The sequence below is a fragment of the Vigna angularis genome, chromosome 2 (assembly GCF_016808095.1).
Source record: "Vigna angularis cultivar LongXiaoDou No.4 chromosome 2, ASM1680809v1, whole genome shotgun sequence".
In the NCBI taxonomy this organism is placed as follows: domain Eukaryota; kingdom Viridiplantae; phylum Streptophyta; class Magnoliopsida; order Fabales; family Fabaceae; genus Vigna; species Vigna angularis.
Window position 1 is genome coordinate 39776965 of NC_068971.1, and position 22106 is coordinate 39799070.

At 32.7% G+C, this 22106-nt stretch overlaps 2 protein-coding genes across 5 annotated transcripts; one reads left to right on the top strand and one right to left on the bottom strand.

Annotated features, from left to right (window-relative positions):
• The first annotated feature begins 15514 nt into the window (after nucleotides 1–15514).
• LOC108328477 (probable protein phosphatase 2C 43) lies at nucleotides 15515–17795 on the top strand. 3 transcript variants are annotated; one of them, XM_017562346.2, is made up of 5 exons: nucleotides 15515–15591; nucleotides 15690–15993; nucleotides 16415–16779; nucleotides 16952–17158; nucleotides 17239–17795. In XM_017562346.2, the coding sequence occupies exons 2-5, from the start codon at nucleotides 15702–15704 to the stop codon at nucleotides 17476–17478; spliced, it is 1104 nt and encodes a 367-aa protein (XP_017417835.1). In that variant the 5' UTR covers nucleotides 15515–15591; nucleotides 15690–15701; the 3' UTR covers nucleotides 17479–17795. The 3 variants fall into 3 exon arrangements, with proteins under 3 accessions (XP_017417835.1, XP_052728167.1, XP_017417837.1); XM_052872207.1 differs by having other exon boundaries at nucleotides 16952–17252; XM_017562348.2 differs by lacking the exon at nucleotides 15515–15591 and having other exon boundaries at nucleotides 15602–15993.
• Nucleotides 17796–18865: 1070 nt separating this feature from the next.
• LOC108328964 (actin-3) lies at nucleotides 18866–21658 on the bottom strand. 2 transcript variants are annotated; one of them, XM_017562897.2, is made up of 5 exons: nucleotides 21493–21658; nucleotides 21320–21406; nucleotides 20675–21068; nucleotides 19538–20151; nucleotides 18866–19222 (listed from the first exon to the last, which is right to left on the bottom strand). In XM_017562897.2, exons 2-5 carry the CDS (start codon nucleotides 21377–21379, stop codon nucleotides 19157–19159), a joined length of 1134 nt encoding a protein of 377 aa, XP_017418386.1. In that variant the 5' UTR covers nucleotides 21380–21406; nucleotides 21493–21658; the 3' UTR covers nucleotides 18866–19156. The 2 variants fall into 2 exon arrangements, with proteins under 2 accessions (XP_017418386.1, XP_052728166.1); XM_052872206.1 differs by having other exon boundaries at nucleotides 18866–20151; nucleotides 21493–21631.
• Between the last annotated feature and the right edge of the window lie 448 nt (nucleotides 21659–22106).

The window sequence follows — 22106 nt, forward strand, 5'->3', positions numbered from 1 at the left end:
AACCAAGCATCTATCTAAACAGATACAAGCAACCACAATCTCTGTTCAACAAGCTCAACCACATAATCTCAATCAGATTTTCAAAACAATTTTCATGGATAAAGAGCAAGCACAAGAGATTTGCATTCAATTCAAGCATAACAAATGATTCACTTAAATCACCAGACCAGTTGCACAAGAACTATCCACAAGGCAAGTCAAAAAGAAATCCAAATTCAAAAACTGAAAGCAAATAAGAACTGGAAATTAAAACTGAAAAACCGATTAAAATGGACTCTTTGCAGCTCCAGCAGTGTAGGAGACTAGCTTCACTTTCATCTGCAACATCTTCCTCCAACAGTAGCTTATACTCCGCAACTGCTCCACCTCCGTCCTCCAGCTCCTGGACGAGCGTCCGCTCGTGCTTCCACTCTGGACGAGCGTCCGCTCTTCTGCCTTCTGGCGAGCGTCCGCTCTCCTGGGACGAGCGTTCTTGCACTGCTGATGGCATTTCTTCGTGCTAATTTCTAGGTCCAGTTCTATCGTTTGTTGGAGAGTCTTCCAAGCTCATTTTTAGCTACAAAATAAGGGATTATTGATGAAAGTACATCAAAGTAGCCAAAAACACAAATATATAGAAAACAAGACAAAACAAGAGGATTAAGCAAGTTATAAGTTAGAAAGGAGTTGATTTTGCTACTAAAATGATGCTTAAAATATGGTAAAATTTAGCATTATCAAATACCCCCAAACTTACAACTTTGCTTGTCCTCAAGCAAAAGTACTTCTCCTAGCAAACAATTCAATCACAATGGTCTAGCAACTCAAGCATAGTTTCAATCAAATAAACAAAATCAATCATGCTTGCTCAACTTAGAAAGTACATTCGAGAGACCATATAGTCTTAGCAAGCTAAACTTCAATCATGGTGCTAACAGTTCAAAATCAAAAGATAGATGCAAATGATAGATCAACAAACATGGCAAGTTGTTTTCAATGAGTGCATGGAACCAATCCTCACCAAAGAAAGTGTTTACTCAAGCACAATGGTGTATAAGGATGTGTGTCTAACTCTCAAATATCACAATGTTACACAAATCAACTTTGCCTTTTGTTTCAACAATATCAAACACATTAACAAGCAAGTTACATCACAAGGACTTTGATTGGCTTGTATTGTGGCTGGGCTAAGAAGAAAAATTGGTTTTTCTGGACAACAAAGCACCCTGAGATAAGAGACCAAACAGTTTAATTCATGATATAGCATAGTATCTCTTTTTCTCCAAAATTGAATAAACCACTCTCAACTTATTTCCCAACTCTTTTTCATTGAATTCATGTTTTTGTTTTTCTTCTTCTTCTTTCTTCTTTTTCTTTCTTTTTAACTCAACTTATTGTTTTTCTCAATGCTCCCCTTTTTGACAAGAAGAACTCCCCCAAACTTAGACCATTCTCCTCACTCTAATATATATGATCATCTCAACTCAAGGTAAGGAGGTTAAGGATTTTTCAATAAGCTTAAGGTTTCGGGAATGAGAAAGTTTTCTTTTTAAGGTTCAAAGGTTATACATTGGCTTTTAGGTTCAAAATGTAGAAGAAGTGGAAGAATAAGATGGCCTTGATCATTTGTAACAAGCAAGCAAATAGTTCAAATAGAGAAACTTAGGCAAAATCAACTGTGATTCCAAAGTAATAACATTCATCAATAAACTCTGAGGCACAACATCTCACAGGTTTACTCAAGGTTCCAAAATTTGAAAAACATCATGCCAAGAATATTGATCACAATTAAAACCAAGCATCTATCTAAACAGATACAAGCAACCACAATCTCTGTTCAACAAGCTCAACCACATAATCTCAATCAGATTTTCAAAACAATTTTCATGGATAAAGAGCAAGCACAAGAGATTTGCATTCAATTCAAGCATAACAAATGATTCACTTAAATCACCAGACCAGTTGCACAAGAACTATCCACAAGGCAAGTCAAAAAGAAATCCAAATTCAAAAACTGAAAGCAAATAAGAACTGGAAATTAAAACTGAAAAACCGATTAAAATGGACTCTTTGCAGCTCCAGCAGTGTAGGAGACTAGCTTCACTTTCATCTGCAACATCTTCCTCCAACAGTAGCTTATACTCCGCAACTGCTCCACCTCCGTCCTCCAGCTCCTGGACGAGCGTCCGCTCGTGCTTCCACTCTGGACGAGCGTCCGCTCTTCTGCCTTCTGGCGAGCGTCCGCTCTCCTGGGACGAGCGTTCTTGCACTGCTGATGGCATTTCTTCGTGCTAATTTCTAGGTCCAGTTCTATCGTTTGTTGGAGAGTCTTCCAAGCTCATTTTTAGCTACAAAATAAGGGATTATTGATGAAAGTACATCAAAGTAGCCAAAAACACAAATATATAGAAAACAAGACAAAACAAGAGGATTAAGCAAGTTATAAGTTAGAAAGGAGTTGATTTTGCTACTAAAATGATGCTTAAAATATGGTAAAATTTAGCATTATCAAATACCCCCAAACTTACAACTTTGCTTGTCCTCAAGCAAAAGTACTTCTCCTAGCAAACAATTCAATCACAATGGTCTAGCAACTCAAGCATAGTTTCAATCAAATAAACAAAATCAATCATGCTTGCTCAACTTAGAAAGTACATTCGAGAGACCATATAGTCTTAGCAAGCTAAACTTCAATCATGGTGCTAACAGTTCAAAATCAAAAGATAGATGCAAATGATAGATCAACAAACATGGCAAGTTGTTTTCAATGAGTGCATGGAACCAATCCTCACCAAAGAAAGTGTTTACTCAAGCACAATGGTGTATAAGGATGTGTGTCTAACTCTCAAATATCACAATGTTACACAAATCAACTTTGCCTTTTGTTTCAACAATATCAAACACATTAACAAGCAAGTTACATCACAAGGACTTTGATTGGCTTGTATTGTGGCTGGGCTAAGAAGAAAAATTGGTTTTTCTGGACAACAAAGCACCCTGAGATAAGAGACCAAACAGTTTAATTCATGATATAGCATAGTATCTCTTTTTCTCCAAAATTGAATAAACCACTCTCAACTTATTTCCCAACTCTTTTTCATTGAATTCATGTTTTTGTTTTTCTTCTTCTTCTTTCTTCTTTTTCTTTCTTTTTAACTCAACTTATTGTTTTTCTCAATGCTCCCCTTTTTGACAAGAAGAACTCCCCCAAACTTAGACCATTCTCCTCACTCTAATATATATGATCATCTCAACTCAAGGTAAGGAGGTTAAGGATTTTTCAATAAGCTTAAGGTTTCGGGAATGAGAAAGTTTTCTTTTTAAGGTTCAAAGGTTATACATTGGCTTTTAGGTTCAAAATGTAGAAGAAGTGGAAGAATAAGATGGCCTTGATCATTTGTAACAAGCAAGCAAATAGTTCAAATAGAGAAACTTAGGCAAAATCAACTGTGATTCCAAAGTAATAACATTCATCAATAAACTCTGAGGCACAACATCTCACAGGTTTACTCAAGGTTCCAAAATTTGAAAAACATCATGCCAAGAATATTGATCACAATTAAAACCAAGCATCTATCTAAACAGATACAAGCAACCACAATCTCTGTTCAACAAGCTCAACCACATAATCTCAATCAGATTTTCAAAACAATTTTCATGGATAAAGAGCAAGCACAAGAGATTTGCATTCAATTCAAGCATAACAAATGATTCACTTAAATCACCAGACCAGTTGCACAAGAACTATCCACAAGGCAAGTCAAAAAGAAATCCAAATTCAAAAACTGAAAGCAAATAAGAACTGGAAATTAAAACTGAAAAACCGATTAAAATGGACTCTTTGCAGCTCCAGCAGTGTAGGAGACTAGCTTCACTTTCATCTGCAACATCTTCCTCCAACAGTAGCTTATACTCCGCAACTGCTCCACCTCCGTCCTCCAGCTCCTGGACGAGCGTCCGCTCGTGCTTCCACTCTGGACGAGCGTCCGCTCTTCTGCCTTCTGGCGAGCGTCCGCTCTCCTGGGACGAGCGTTCTTGCACTGCTGATGGCATTTCTTCGTGCTAATTTCTAGGTCCAGTTCTATCGTTTGTTGGAGAGTCTTCCAAGCTCATTTTTAGCTACAAAATAAGGGATTATTGATGAAAGTACATCAAAGTAGCCAAAAACACAAATATATAGAAAACAAGACAAAACAAGAGGATTAAGCAAGTTATAAGTTAGAAAGGAGTTGATTTTGCTACTAAAATGATGCTTAAAATATGGTAAAATTTAGCATTATCAAATACCCCCAAACTTACAACTTTGCTTGTCCTCAAGCAAAAGTACTTCTCCTAGCAAACAATTCAATCACAATGGTCTAGCAACTCAAGCATAGTTTCAATCAAATAAACAAAATCAATCATGCTTGCTCAACTTAGAAAGTACATTCGAGAGACCATATAGTCTTAGCAAGCTAAACTTCAATCATGGTGCTAACAGTTCAAAATCAAAAGATAGATGCAAATGATAGATCAACAAACATGGCAAGTTGTTTTCAATGAGTGCATGGAACCAATCCTCACCAAAGAAAGTGTTTACTCAAGCACAATGGTGTATAAGGATGTGTGTCTAACTCTCAAATATCACAATGTTACACAAATCAACTTTGCCTTTTGTTTCAACAATATCAAACACATTAACAAGCAAGTTACATCACAAGGACTTTGATTGGCTTGTATTGTGGCTGGGCTAAGAAGAAAAATTGGTTTTTCTGGACAACAAAGCACCCTGAGATAAGAGACCAAACAGTTTAATTCATGATATAGCATAGTATCTCTTTTTCTCCAAAATTGAATAAACCACTCTCAACTTATTTCCCAACTCTTTTTCATTGAATTCATGTTTTTGTTTTTCTTCTTCTTCTTTCTTCTTTTTCTTTCTTTTTAACTCAACTTATTGTTTTTCTCAATGCTCCCCTTTTTGACAAGAAGAACTCCCCCAAACTTAGACCATTCTCCTCACTCTAATATATATGATCATCTCAACTCAAGGTAAGGAGGTTAAGGATTTTTCAATAAGCTTAAGGTTTCGGGAATGAGAAAGTTTTCTTTTTAAGGTTCAAAGGTTATACATTGGCTTTTAGGTTCAAAATGTAGAAGAAGTGGAAGAATAAGATGGCCTTGATCATTTGTAACAAGCAAGCAAATAGTTCAAATAGAGAAACTTAGGCAAAATCAACTGTGATTCCAAAGTAATAACATTCATCAATAAACTCTGAGGCACAACATCTCACAGGTTTACTCAAGGTTCCAAAATTTGAAAAACATCATGCCAAGAATATTGATCACAATTAAAACCAAGCATCTATCTAAACAGATACAAGCAACCACAATCTCTGTTCAACAAGCTCAACCACATAATCTCAATCAGATTTTCAAAACAATTTTCATGGATAAAGAGCAAGCACAAGAGATTTGCATTCAATTCAAGCATAACAAATGATTCACTTAAATCACCAGACCAGTTGCACAAGAACTATCCACAAGGCAAGTCAAAAAGAAATCCAAATTCAAAAACTGAAAGCAAATAAGAACTGGAAATTAAAACTGAAAAACCGATTAAAATGGACTCTTTGCAGCTCCAGCAGTGTAGGAGACTAGCTTCACTTTCATCTGCAACATCTTCCTCCAACAGTAGCTTATACTCCGCAACTGCTCCACCTCCGTCCTCCAGCTCCTGGACGAGCGTCCGCTCGTGCTTCCACTCTGGACGAGCGTCCGCTCTTCTGCCTTCTGGCGAGCGTCCGCTCTCCTGGGACGAGCGTTCTTGCACTGCTGATGGCATTTCTTCGTGCTAATTTCTAGGTCCAGTTCTATCGTTTGTTGGAGAGTCTTCCAAGCTCATTTTTAGCTACAAAATAAGGGATTATTGATGAAAGTACATCAAAGTAGCCAAAAACACAAATATATAGAAAACAAGACAAAACAAGAGGATTAAGCAAGTTATAAGTTAGAAAGGAGTTGATTTTGCTACTAAAATGATGCTTAAAATATGGTAAAATTTAGCATTATCAATGCTCAGGCTACCTCTTCACCTTTATTGGGTTTATTCTTTCATACTTTCATTGTAATTCATCTAGGTTCACCATGAATATGGTGAACTAAACTCTGTATGTTTGTTGGGGAATCAATATAATCTCTTGAAGCTCTCATATATGGAATTTATGCTTGCATCTTAATCTAAGACTTATGCTTTCTTTCATCATTAGTTAGGGTTTTTCCTCTTTGCTCAATGCTTGCATTGTTTAACTCATTCTATTGCATGATTATTGGTTTTGTCGATACGGACACGTACGGGGAAGTCTAGATCCGGGGAATTTCTCCCAATGTTATATTGGTTGTCGTTAAGCTCCTGCACTTATGAACTAATCATTAGGAATGCTAGGAATTGTATGAACTCGTGATTAGGGAGAAGCCATCTAGAATGGTACTTTAGAGAGTGGCATTAACAATGATGATTTGAATGTTGAATTCCTAAAATGTATGAGAGTGGATGAGATGAAATTGACCCCCAACAACATATTCATTCATATATTCCATTGAAAGTGTTTATCTTTTGTCTTTGCCATTGATCAAATTTCATGCATACATGTTTATTTTCGTCTTTTGCATAATATAATCCAAATATTTCGTTTGTAAGTCTTAGTTAATCAAGAAACCACACAACTAAACTAGGCCGTGAGTCCTTTGGGAAGAACGATACTTGGTCTTACTAAGTTTATTACTTGAACGATTCGGTCATACTTGCCGATTGTGAAACAAGTTTGTGACATCATATTTTGGTGCTTACAAATTTGTCCATCACTCATTCGGATAGGAATTAGATGTACCAAACCAATTCAACAACTCAAAAGTGCTTAAACTCAATTATATCTCTTGCACACTAAATATCAGCAATCTAGCAACATAGACAAGTCTTTATGCATTAGATAACATACCCAAATACCTAAGTTCCATCCAACTATCCTACTTTCAATTTCCAACACCTAAAACCTCTAAAATGAACTAGAAACTAAACTTATGAAGCCAATATCACTTCCATGACAAATTTTACTGATTTTAATACCTAAACAAGTTCTAATAGGTATAATGATAGACTTTTAACCTTCCAAAACAGTTTATACTCACTACTCAAAACCTTCCTTTTACACCAAAAGCACTTAAAAACTTTAAATATAAACTCTCACTTTGCTACATAACAGTTTTCAACCATCTAGCCCTCCTAACAAGTTCCAATTTACCTCTTAACAACACCCAGACAATAGCTTCCTCACATCAACCCCATATTCTCAAATTCACATTTTAGGCCTAAAACCAAATAATTTCACCATTTCTCATCACAATAATTTTGAATTCAATTTCAAACAACAACACAACTTCATCGCACATATTCATAACAACATGGAACATCAATTTCACAATATTACAATAACAAACTCTTCAAAATACCAATTTTCGTTATTTACACCAAGAAAATATTATACTATTATCACAATTTCATTCAATACATCATATTATTCCTATAGATTCTATTTTAATATAAACAAACATAATCAAAGACAGATCTAGCTTCCCTTACCTCACAATAAACTGCCCAACTCAAAGAAACGTTCCACCGATTGCTTGAATAGCAAGGAATCCCTAGATGAACCTACGAGACAGCAAATTAAAAACGAACAGAGTTTTTTAGAACTCTAAATCAACCAAAAACAAGAAAGGAAGGTCAAATGATACATCCAAAACAGTTTCCATGCATGATCATGAACCGAAGCTAAAAGGTACAAATGAGTACAAACTTACTTATTCTAAGACAGAAATTGATCGCTAAGATTTGTAGTCCTTGACGTCGTGATTGTTTAGACACCTTTTAATCGTCAAACAGATGACTTAGGAGCAATAACACTAAGAGAGATGTGAGGGGCAGCAAAGAGAAAGAGTTCTAGAGAGATAGAGTGTGTTTTAAGTAATGAGACGAGTTTAGAAAATTCTATTTATATTATGGAATCATTTTAAAATAAAATACTCAGTCTCATTATTTTAATACATCTACCAACTCTAATACTTTATTTTCTAGATTCTTAAATTCTCCCCAACAACACTTTTCGACCTCGAAAATTCACTCATAGATAGCAAGAAAATATGCTCTCCTCATTCTCTATCATCACAACAACCTAACTTAACCAAGATATTATTCCCCAACAACCTTACTGACATGAAAACCTTGCCTTTGTATTAAAATGCTCTAGTGTTTAATAGTGTAGATTGGTCTAGCCACTACTCTCAACATAAATTCTCACCCTCTAAACTTCCCTCTTACGAATCTTTATTTCACATAACCAACCATATTGAGTCTACCATACTTCCAACCCCTCATTTGCCTTCCACTACCTCTGGTAAAACTCTTTTAAAAATTTCGCTAGCCTTGACTTTTGATCAACCCTTGATTGATCCCCCTTGATTTTCTATTGATCCCTTTAAGAAGCATCATACAATTGACTTGATCACTACAACTTCTGATTTACTACCAATTGTTAATCACTCTTGATTACCTTTAAACACATTCATTTTAAGGATTTCACATTGCTTTACTGATCTCCACTTTTGAGTGACATAATTTCCAACTATGATATTCCATTTCCAAGGTAGAACTCTTTCATTTGTTGTAGCAACAAAACCAAATTTGAGCACTCCATCTTCACTTTTTCCACTTGAACCATTTGCCTTTCTTGACCCACTAGCCTGGACTCACGCTTAGCTTTATCCTCTTCTCGACTTGAAATCATTAGCTTGATCTGTATTTAGTCATCTTATGATACATCTCAAACTACAATTGCCTAAACTGTCCATTTCTCAACCATTTTGAGAAACCCATTAGATATAGTACTTTAATTATACTAATGAATTCTCCTTCCCACATTCACTTCAGACCTCAGTCTTCATAACCTTCGACTAACTCTTACTCAATTCTTACAAAACCAAGAACTTGAATTTCCCATTTGTCTCATCATTCGTTAACCCTTTGTTACTTCAAGATTGACATTACCACTCAAAACCAAAATCACAGTTCCTCTTCTTCGTCTCATTGACCCACTTTCTCTGTTTAACTTCTATTAATATTCTCTCACTTCAAGGTTGACGTTATAGCTTGAAATCATAAACTCATTTTGCCTTCTTTGACTCTTACTACTTCCTTCATACATAATCTCACTTCTAACTTTTGAAGATCACCACACACTTTCAACTCAACTCAGATAACAACAAAACTACCATTTCTAAAGAAGCCCATTGCTCACAAAACAACAATTCATGGTTAAGAAAATTGTTCACACACGTTACTTACAGATAAGAACTTGCCCACTATCATCTGTTGTGCTACTCTGATTTTCATACTTCCTTATTCATCAGTTTACTGAAAAGAATGCTTTCTTCGTATAACTGTAACCCGAAACTATTACCCTTGAGAAACTTTCTTCAAAACTTCTACAATCTTGCAAAACCCTAAGAAATATTCTCTTCCGTGTTAACTTTGACATTATGTTTCCTCAATACTGTTTTTATTCTTAGAAAACATACATGTCCGAAGTCACACTTGATTGCTAATACTTATACTAGATTGTTCTAACCTGCCCTCAACTTCCTTTCTGAGATTCTTCAACCTTGTAGTTCTCCCTATGGTTACATTGAGTCCAAAACACTATTGTTCCAATCAATCCACCACTTATCTCTTGTACTCCCTAAATTAAAATTGTTATAACAACCTACACTCTTTGAAGTGTAATCTTATTTATTTCTAAAAAATGTATAAACGAACATGTACTCCAATTTCTTTCATAACATGAAGAATAACATAGTGTCCAAATAACTTAAGTATTATTTTTTGAAGTGTTGGTGCACAAGCTCCATGAACAATTCACCACTACAAATGGTGAATATGTAAGGAGACAAGAAAATATAAAATGTTCCCTTTTGTTTGAAAAGTTTTTTTCTCAAATGTTATATTTACTTGTCTTCTTATGAATACATCATTAAAGTATCTTTTAAAACATTTCTTCTTTTCACACGTGAGAAGTATTCGTTAATCTTCATTTATTCATTCATGACTATAGTATCTATAACATTGTTATGAGTTGTTTAAGTTCAAGTGTCCCTACTTATAAAGAAATAATCATTTTAGTTAATTATAGTTTATAATGAAATTTATGTGCATGTTTATTCATGCTACACTATGTACATAAAATAGGAAGATCGGATTCAAGCTTGACTAGAGTTGACTTGGGTTAAAGATCGAGTCGATATGCCCAAGCCAAAGGCTAAGCTAAGTCAATCAGGTCAAAGAATTGAGTCGAGCCAAATTGGGTAAAAGGTCGAGTCAAGTCGACCCTATTTGAAGGTCGAGCAGTGTCGCCCCGATCAAAGGTCAAGTCAAATTGGCCTAGCTAAAGGTTGAATTGAGTTTTCTTAGGTGGAAGGTTAGCCTAAGTCGATTTGGCCTAAAAATCGAGTCGAGTCAACCCAAACTGAAGGTTAAACTAAGTCGATTAAGGTAAGAGGTTGACTTAAGTCAATTTTGGTCAAAGGTCGAGTCAATTTGGCCAAGTCAAAGCATTAAGTTCAGTCTACTTAGGTCAAAAGCCAACTCAAGCCACTCAGTTCAAAGAATCAAATCAAGTCGGGTCAACCCAAAGGTCGAGGCAAGTCGATCATGTCGAAGGTCAATCTGAGTCAACCTGGGTAGAAGTTAACTTGAGTCATCTTAGGTGAAAGTTGACATGAGTCGACCCTAACTGAAGATTAACTTGAGTCAGATGAACTAAAGAATCAAGTTGAGCTAGTCTGGATTGAAGGTTGAACTAAGTTGACTCGGTTGAGCGACCCGAAATTTGAATTGAGATGGTTAATATCGAAGTTCAACTTAAATTAGTTTGATCAAAGGTGTTATGTTTGATCGAGATATTAACATTACCTTCTTCTTTTTTTATTGTTGTTATTTTAAAAATATATATTAAAAGAGTTAAATCAATTTCACTTTGTGATTACTTGATTTGAATTTAAAGTGAGAACTAAATTAGGTGATGAGGTGAGTTTTACCAATGACTTCTTTATTTGAGATAGATGTTGTGATAGACAAATTATCTTCTAATAAAAACGGCTAACAATCAGGGAAGAACTTAAGACAAAAATATTTTTATGATGAATTCAACACATTGCAATTAATGTTATTGTTCACATTAAAACTTTTGTAATAAGTCATTTATTGTTGTGTACTAGACTTAATTTATAAAGAAGTTTGCATTGAAAAAGTTTTATTTCAGAAACGCTATGGAATAATCGATTATTACAAGTGATAGTTAGTTATCCCAGTTAATTTTAGATTTGTCAAAAAGTCTATGGAATAATTGATTAATACTCTTGATAATTGATTGTCACTGAAAAAAAATATTTTTTGAAATAACTTTTGAAATAATCAATTACCACTTATAAATCGATTATTAGTGATAGTTGTGAAATGACTCTTCGATTTTCTGATCTATTTTTCAAATATTGGACCTATATATATTTTGTCTCTACAAATTTCGAACAATTTATTTTAATTCTGAGAAGTTTTGTGTTGTTGCAAACAAACTCTCTATGTGCTTTAGAAAAGTAGCTTGTAAAACCTAGTATTGGTAAAAGTGAGTGCTTTTACTCAGTGTGTCTAAGTGATTGTGTCATCTCTTGTGACTAGAAAAAGTTCTTCATCTTTTGTATGTCAAAAGAAGTGTTATTAATCTCTTTTGTCCTCAAGAGATGTATTTTCTAACTTTTACTCTTTGTTGTTGTAAGTTCTGGTTATTTTTAGTAATTAGTTAATCTCTCTTAGAAATATTAACAACTAGAAGTAGGGTCTTTTGATCCAAATCAATACAAAATTATCAATGTAACTTTTTCTTTCCCTACACTCTTTATCTTTATTGTTCTTTGTTTAAAATAATTTATTTTTGTCTTAAAATCAGTTTATAAAAAGAAAACATTTTTAAAAAATGTCATTTTTATTAACTAAATTAATTCACTCCCTCCTAACTTTGACTTCATGTGACTGCACAACTATAAGTAAAACTAGAAATAATGAGAGGAAATTTGAAAGTTGAACAAGGAAACACTTTTTACTAAAATTTATCTTTTGCTTTGAAAATTCAATACATTGTATTATATTTCTTTGTCTTTCTATCTTCAACTTTATTAATTACTTCACACAAGAGGATATCAATAGTTATTCCGGATTTATTATCTACATAAACAAAGTTTTTAGTTATTTTAATTTTATAATTGAAGTTCTGAAAATGAAAGTAAATCTTATAAGCATGAATAAGAACATCAATCTTATAAGCATATTTCAAGTACACTTATTAACATCATACATAGTGATCAATCTCAACTTTTTTGTATCTTTTATTTATTTTAAGTAGTCCTTTGTTTTTATTTGGAATTTAATGAGTTTTTATTTTAGTTTTTCCTTTTAGAATTTAGTTATTAATAGTTCACAATAATTTATCTTAAAATGCAAAACAAATCTTATTAGATATCAACACCATGAGTACCAATAACAATCTTCAAAGAAGGAATATCATTTTGTTTTTGTTGTTATTCTTAATTAATTACAATTTAAAGTGTAACTGGTATACTTATTTATAATAACACTTATAATTTCATTTAAGATGAATATGTTTTTGTTGTTCTACAAAATAATTTCATTTTTATTTTTGTTAATATGATACTATGATGCTTTGCTAGTGTGTATGGTTTTGGGTCATCAAAATTTATTATTTACATAAAAGTGATAAGGATCACACTAAATAAAAAAAAATATCATAAATTTCCTGTTATATTATTGAGAATCCCAGTGGCGAATAATTGTTGATTATAATAAAATATAATTATATTTATTATTAATTTAAAAATAAATACAACAAAAATCAGTATACTAAAACTAAGTTTATCCATGCTTAACTAGAAATAATGTGATATCATTATATTTGTTTCAATTATGATTTCTCAAAACAAAAGGACAATCTTAATAATTTCAGTATTTAAATTAAGAAAACAAATTGAACTGAATATTTGTAATAAAAGTAAGAAAAATATTTATATTTAATTCATTCAAATGTTTTATTAAAAAGATGGATTTTTTGCTAAAGACTAAAATAGTCATTCTATGTTTTATATTTTAATTATATATTTAACGAAAATGGTCTAAAAGAGAATTTTTATGAAAAAATAATTATAAAAAATTGTCTTTAATTTGTTTATAATATTTGTTATCAATTTTTAAAATTAATTTTTATATATAATCAACAAATTTATTATCTCATTTGTAATATTTATTAATTAATTAATATGAAAAAAAATAATGTTTTCAAATCATATAAAAATATTACTTTTTATAGTTTAGAAAATATTGTCATTTAATCAGTAGAGATACAGATTTTTATGTTTAAAATATTTTATTGCTATAATAGTTTTAGTTGAAATAATTTTTTATAAGCATTTTTACAGTATACACGTATATATGACAGACATTTTTTCATAAAAAATTAGTGTCAAAATTTCGCCTAACTTTATTTTATTGAAGTTTATTATATAATTAAAATTATAAATTTTTACTAATTATATAGGATGAATTATATATATATATATATATATATGAACAAATATATTTATTTAACACATAAACAATTGATTTAAAATATCTTGATATCCCATTATATATTTTTTATCACAATACTTTTAATTCTAATTTTGTTACTTATATAAATGGTTAAGTGTTATTTTAGGAATATATATGAGTAAATTTTATGAAATTATAAAGTGAAATTTAAAATATAAATTATAAAAAATGATATTACCTATGCACCTTATTTTAATAAAATCTAGTAAAATGATTATATTTAACTCACTTAAAAGAATAATCTACTAATTAAAATATATTTTAACCCATTAATATATTTTAAATTTCGTTTCAAATTAAATTGAAGTTAATATTAACACCATTATCTTCTAAAATTAGTTTGTAAAATTATTATTTTTAAAATGAATTATATATTTTTTTATTGATTATTATAAATAATTTAAGGTTTTATTTGAGAGAGACGAGTTATATATATATATATATATATATATATATATATATATATATATATATATATTAAAAATAAAATTATCTATTAAATACATTACAGCCTTAAAAAAAATACATAGAAAAATCTCTAATAATTATATAGATTTAATTTATTAAATAAAACATGTTAAATATACGAGTTTTACAAGAGGACTTACGAAATTACACTAAGACGACTTTCTATTAAAAGATTCTGTTAGAAAAAAAAAAACTTTGAATGCATACTTTATAAATTAATTATACATTAGAAATTATCTATATAAAAAATGATAATAGAAAATAATAAGAGAATTTTTTTTATATATTATAAATATATTATTTACAATATTTATTAACATTTATTAAAATTAGTTTGTAACTATGATCATATATATTAATATTTAATTTATAATATTTCTTAACTTTGAGTGTTTAGAAAAAATAATTTTTCATATAATAATTTGTGGATGAACATTTTTACTAAAACCTTTGCGTTAAATCTTCAGTAATTTGTTTTTGTATATTTCATGTTTTTAATTATATATTTGAAAAAACAGTCAAGGTAAGAAAATGCTTAGAAAAGATGTGAAAAATTATTTAAGATTAGACATAAATATAATATTTATAATATGTTTATTATATATGTAGACTGGTTTTAAAATAACAAAAAAATCATTATATCCTAAAAGAATGAAACAAATTTATAATGATAAAGTTATTTTTCTCAGTTAATGATAGAATAATTAATTTATAATTCTATAGTTAAATTTTAGAATAGATAAAAGTCACTTCATTTATTATAATATATTATTTGTTTGAACAGTACTGTTATATAAATACAAACATTTGATAAATACCTGTATTTTACCATTTAATTTTTTTATTACAATATTTATTTTAAGTTATTTATTAATAATGAATAACTGTAATTTTTAATAGGTTTAATTTTATTATTTCTTGAATTATATTTATATTTTGGTTCTGAAACTACATTATGTGAATTTTGTGCAAAATTAATTTGCTTGAAAAGAACTAAATAAGGCATAGAGGAAGATATTATTATTTAACATCTCACATTCCAAAAACGTAATATCTTCCAAAATTTATTCTATGCATCATTAATATAACTTTTTTAAAAATATTAACTGCTGGACTTAAATGTATATTTTTTAATATATTCTATAGTTTGTAATAAATGTATAAATTCAATTTTGTTATTATTTTAATAACTATATATTTTACTTTATTTCATCAATTATGAGAAAGAAAAGTGCAGTGAAACGCACGGAAACAGATACTAACTACTCTCTATAAAAGAACAGTAGTTTCTTCTCTAATTCCATCATTTCTTTCACAAACACTCTATCTTTTACAAATTCTTTCATTCTTGCTTTGGAATTTCAGTTTTCATTGAAAGTTCTCTGAGCTGACAAAGAGAGGTTAGTCCAATTAGGTGATCTTGGCATTCTTTATTCTTTCTTTCTTTCGTCTTTAATTCTTGTTTCCCATGCTTCACCCATTCTTGCTTCACTTATAGATTTAAGAAAAAATGCCGGTGCCTCCGTGGCTTTCATGTATGGTTACTTCTTGCATAAAGCCTTTTAGGCCTCATGCCATCGTGAGCAGTGATGATGATGATGATGAGCTTCTATGGTGTAAAGATATTCGGAGACATTCTCGTGGTGAATTTTCCTTTGCTGCATGTCAGGCCAATCAGGAAATTGAAGATCATAGCCAAGTTGAGATTGGCTCTAATGAGTTATTTGTTGGGGTTTATGATGGTCACGGTGGTGATGATTGTTCTCGTTTTATTAAAGCTCGTCTCTTCAACAATTTAATAAGTGAGTCTTGTTGCTTTTGTTCTTGGAATTTTTTTTGATGCTGTGTGTTGTTATTTACTATTTTACACGTTGTTATTTGAAGTGTTTCTTGGCTTATATTGGGAGGGTTTTGGTTTTATTGTTCTTGATTTTCATGGAGTGTTTTTGCTGTTGCATGAAGTTCAATTTACCTTCTGATGCTTTCTTTTTTTTACTTCTTGAAATCTAAAGAACCACTGGTGATAGTATATGCACTGATTATGCTATACTTGTGTATATTTATAATTGTGTATGGGATATGGAAACAGGGTGTACTTAAGATAATAAAAATAATTGGTAAACTGGTGTTTATACAGAGACATGTAAATTATAAATTTTGTGTGGTGTTGATACTTCATTGGTTTAAGCAATTATGGAAGTTTTATGTGGAACCTGATTACAGACGTTGCTAGGAATCAGGGAACTATAGACGAAGAAACTTTGAGGGAAGCTTTTGCTATGACAGAGGATGGTTTTATGTTACTTGTTCAGAGGGGTTATGAGTTACAGAACAATTTGGCAACTGTAGGTTCCTGTTGTCTGGTTGGTGTTATCTGGGAAGGAGTCCTATATATCTCCAATCTTGGAGACTCTCGTGCCATTGTTGGAACTTTAAGTACATGTAGAAGCATCACTACTCAACAGTTGACAACAGAACATAATTGCATCAGGGAGGAAATTAGACAAGAACTTAGGGCTAAGCATCCTAATGATCCAGATATTGTAGTCTTAGAACGTGGAGCATGGCGTGTTAAAGGCATCATCCAGGTTTTCTTTTGCTTTTACCTTCACAACGGGTTTTCAGTACATATTGATTTGTGAATTGCAAAACTAAATGTTGTATTGTATCAAATGCAGCAGATTCTGTTACAATCACTATATTTTGTTTCATATGTTTTTGTTCATGTGACGTTTGATACGGTTTTAAAACTGCTATCAGGTGTCCAGAACCATAGGAGATGCGTATCTGAAGAGTCCAACTTATATGAAGCCACCTCTCACTGTACCTGTGCTGTCTGCAGAACCAACTCTAAATACACGAGTTTTGACATCCGATGACAAATTTCTTATATTTGCATCGGATGGACTTTGGGAACACTTGACAAATCAGCAAGCAGCTGAGATTGTTCACTTGAATCCTCGAAGAGTATGTTTTATTTTTACTTGTCCTTCATTTGAATCAACATGTATAAATGAAAATGGTCTAACTTGATTCTTATGCTCCAGGGGATTGCAAGAAGACTTATTAAGGCTGCTGTACAGTCGGCAGCTAAAAGAGCGAATATGGAATATAGAGCGCTTCGGGACTTGCAGGGAGGGAGCAGACGGGTTTATCATGATGACATTACTGTGGTTGTTGTCTTCCTCGACGGTCCCTCACGTTTCAATGTGCAACAGTTGTCCCTAAAAGCGTTCGAAGACGAAGCTGGAGTATCAGAATTTCAAAGTCTACACGATTTGATGTGATACAAGGATTATTCTTTCTACAACTGTAACAAATAAAGTTGATTCTGGTTCAAAACAAAAACAAGAATCAATAACAATACACTTAGACACAGTTTTGCAGCATACTGTTGTTGTCATATCAAGGTTCTTCTACTCTTAGCCTCACTTTAAAAGTGTACTTTCTGTTTCTGAAACTCATTTGCTGGTCATAACTAAAGCTGAAATTGAATTTAGAAGGCTTTTTCTGTTTGGAGCTGCATAACTCTAATTACTAAAAGTTGTGTGGATAAGAGATTTTAGAGTCCCTTTTCTTTTATCGAAATAAACATTAGGAACACTGTTATTTGCAGTTTGGGAATCAAGCATGCTCCACTCCCTAGGTTTCATTACATTTAAACGGGATAAAAAAAAAGAAGCAAGTGATGGTTAATTATAAAAGTAATAATGCACTGTTTCATTTATTGAATTTTTTTTCTTTTTAATTCTTTTTGCTAAAAGAATTTCTTGCAATATCAACCTAAAGAAAAAGAGATCTTTTGGCTTAAATCAATTCTGTACTTTTTAATTTGGTCTCCTTTTAGTTTTTAAAACAATCCCTTTGGCGAATGATCTCTATTCATTTTTCATTTCTCACTTGATTTATTAAAAAGCACTACGGACTTTTCTAATAAGAGTTCTACTTTTATTCTATATAATTTGAGTTTTTTCTTCATTTTGAACTATTCAGAAGGCTTGAATTGAAAAAATACAAACAAAACGAATAATTTAATGAAGAAATATATTTTATGAATAGCTTCTTTGAAAACATGAAAAAAGAAGAATCAAATGAGAAAATTACATTTTATAGATTAAAATCTTGATTAAATCCTGTTATAATGGAATTATGGCCATGTAAAGTAGAAGTGTAGAAAATATTTTTTCTTGTAATAATCGTGGATAGAAAGAAAGGGATTATTCTTTGGTTCCGATAGAAAGAAATTTTTAAAGAATCACAGGAATGCATGCAATAACCACTCAGTTTTCAAATTTCAAGCACACTAAAGCTGGCTAAAGTAATAAAGTTAAAAAATTTACAAACTTTTAAGTTAAAGCAGATAATTTGAATTAGGGTTTCCAAATTTTTCTCAAATGAAGTTCAACTGGGACACACTATTGTGATAAAGCAGAAACGACTGCACTTCATTTTGATTGAAAAAAATGAAGTCCAGTCGTTTCTTACGCTAAATAGTACACCAGCATAATTCTAACAAACTGATATGGATCCATAGGGAACAAGTAAAACCAAGCTGGCAAATTGACAGACGAACCGTGAGATAAACATAAAATGTCTTGATAAAAGATGGCAGACTGAGATCAACAATGACATTTTGGTTGCAGAGAATTATAAATCAAGCAAGTACCATACCACTGCTTTAATCAGAATACTTCATAAAAAGAATTTGTCGATTCAACCAAACCAAATCGGTAACAATGCACATCTCTTCTACTACAACAAAACGGGGAAAAATTTGAATCTTACATATCTTGCCAGCCTTCATGCTCTTATCTCAACATATCAAAGAAAGGAAAACACAAAAACATGATAAAAGGAATGGTAAAGAGTAGGAAATGCAAGTCCTCAACCACTTGATGGTATTTTTGTAGTATTCGTATAAATAGTAATTTCCCTGGTCCAGCTTTCATACTCCATGATTATAACTTAGAAGCATTTCCTGTGTACGATTGATGGTCCAGATTCATCATACTCAGCCTTCGCAATCCACATCTGCACATGGGAGAGAAAACATAAAAAAGGAGTAGACTAAATTTGCTTGTTTCAATGGTTTGAGTTGGCTTCAGAAGGTACTTACTCTGTTTCCAAACAACACAAGCACAACGAAAAAGAATGTACTTTAAACTAATCTTATCCCCTTGATCTAGCTAAGTATCATGTTTGATATTTCCTCCCATTTTCTGATAATACTTATTTTATTAAACTTCCTACTTATTATTTAAATACAATTTCCCAAGTTATTTGCTGTATTGACATTCCAAATTCAACAGCTTCACCCGTGCAATTATGGTCATGCATGCAGTTTACCTGTTGGAAGGTGCTGAGGGAAGCCAAGATGGAGCCTCCAATCCAGACACTGTATTTCCTCTCTGGTGGTGCGACAACCTTAATTTTCATGCTACTTGGTGCCAATGCTGTAATCTCCTTGCTCATCCTATCAGCAATGCCTGGGAACATTGTGGAACCACCACTCAAGACAATGTTACCATATAGATCCTTCCTAATGTCGACATCACACTTCATGATAGAGTTATATGTTGTCTCGTGGATGCCAGGAGATTCCATCCCAATCATGGATGGCTGGAATAGAACTTCAGGGCACCGGAATCGCTCAGCACCAATAGTGATCACCTGCCCATCAGGAAGCTCATAGCTCTTTTCAACGGCTGAGCTAGTCTTGGCAGTTTCCAATTCCTGCTCGTAATCAAGAGCAATATAGGCCAGTTTCTCCTTCATGTCCCTCACAATTTCCCGCTCTGCAGATGTGGTGAAAGAGTAACCACGCTCAGTCAGGATTTTCATAAGGGCATCAGTGAGATCACGCCCTGCAAGGTCCAAACGCAAGATTGCATGCGGAAGGGCATAGCCTTCGTAAATAGGAACCGTGTGACTGACACCATCTCCGGAGTCCAGAACAATACCTACACAAACATCATAGAAAAACCGCATAAACTGACTTCATTCAATACCAAGTCTTGTCATTAAGTGGCTGCTAGACTTCCAAATCTCATTAAACATTCATGATACAACAATCGAAACTCTTTTAGGCTTCAAGGGTTAACTCGTATTGATTTTTATTTTAGTAGAACAACAAGGAATCCTTGTAACTTCGGTTTAGTTTAATGATAGTGTGATTCATGTAACTGATCTCTTTTCTTAGCGGCGTAATAAAAAAGTAGGGATCAATTTGGTACCATGTCATGATCCGAAAAATCCAAAGCTTAAACTAACATGCAAAGACCCACGGACCCAGTTGAGATAGGTTTGGAGCACATGCAAGCCATTTCAATTGAGAGAAACACATGATCGGTGACTTACAAGACACCAAGTTAGATGACAAAGACAGATCAACAGTTTCACATCATATCTACAAAGCTTACAACCAGGACATGCATGTTATACCAAATAAACAAGAATCAAGAAAGGTGGATGAAGATCGGTTACCAGTTGTACGGCCACTAGCATAAAGGGAAAGCACAGCTTGGATGGCGACATACATAGCAGGAGTGTTGAAGGTCTCAAACATGATCTGAGTCATTTTCTCACGATTAGCCTTAGGATTAAGCGGTGCCTCGGTAAGAAGCACAGGGTGTTCTTCAGGAGCCACACGAAGCTCATTGTAGAAAGTGTGATGCCAGATCTTCTCCATGTCGTCCCAATTACTCACAATCCCATGCTCAATAGGGTATTTCAGAGTCAAAATACCCCTCTTCGATTGAGCCTCGTCCCCAACATACGCATCCTTCTGTCCCATCCCAACCATCACCCCAGTGTGACGTGGACGCCCCACAATGCTAGGGAACACCGCCCTCGGAGCATCATCTCCGGCAAAACCAGCCTATCAGACAAATTTCAACAACATTCACGTGATTAATAAAGAAAATTGAATTTTCTAACAGATCCTCAACAACATTCCGTTGATCTAAGCGAAACTGAGTTCCGATCTCGATTTCAAGTTTTGTTATGAAGAAAATGATCGAATAAGACCACACCAAAGATGATCGGTTAGGTTTCCATTTCAATAAACCATCTATAAAAACCGGTAGAAGTTAAAGTAGCAAAAAAAAACTATGATCTCATTTACCATACCTTGACCATTCCGGTTCCATTATCGCAAACGAGAGGTTGAATATCCTCGGCATCGGCCATTGTCGTTTAAGGTGAGGATGCTTGTTGCTGCAAAAACACACAAAAATTGCGTTAATCGGCGGATGGTTGTTCTTATCGGGTGAACGCAAGAGCAAGAGAGAACGTGGCGGTACCTGCGAAAAGAAGGAATGTGTGTGCGACAACGTGTGTGTATGAGAGTGTGTCGTGTTTTTTCGAAGTTTGTGAAATTTGTGTATGTGTGTGGCTGAGGTACCCGCCCTGTGGTTTAAAAAAGGAAGGTGTGGTCAAATGAAATTCGCCTCAAATGAAGAGCAAATTGCACGTCCTCGGATCCTGACCGTCCGTTTCGAATATCGCATCCACGGGCCACATTTGCTGTTGGAAATAGCTGGCACTCTTACGCTTTTTCTTACTTTCCAGTTACACCCCTTTCGCTTCTCCAATAACCTCATCTCTCTATTATTCATTTTCATTATTTCACTTTTGTTGTTTTCATTATTCATTCCCATTTTTCTTTTCTCCTCTGTCTCTTCTTATTTCAAATTCAGTGATATCCTTTTTAGTTTATTCAACTTTTGTGGTATTAAACCATGTAAATAAAATAAATACATATAAATAATCTGTAAATGGATTCAGTATTATTTAAGAAAAATTATTAGCTTAAATTCCCAATTATAGAGAAAAAATAACATAAAAAATACTCTTGTTTACATAATAACTCTACTAAATGAACATTTAATAAGAGAATAAATCAATATTACTTTTG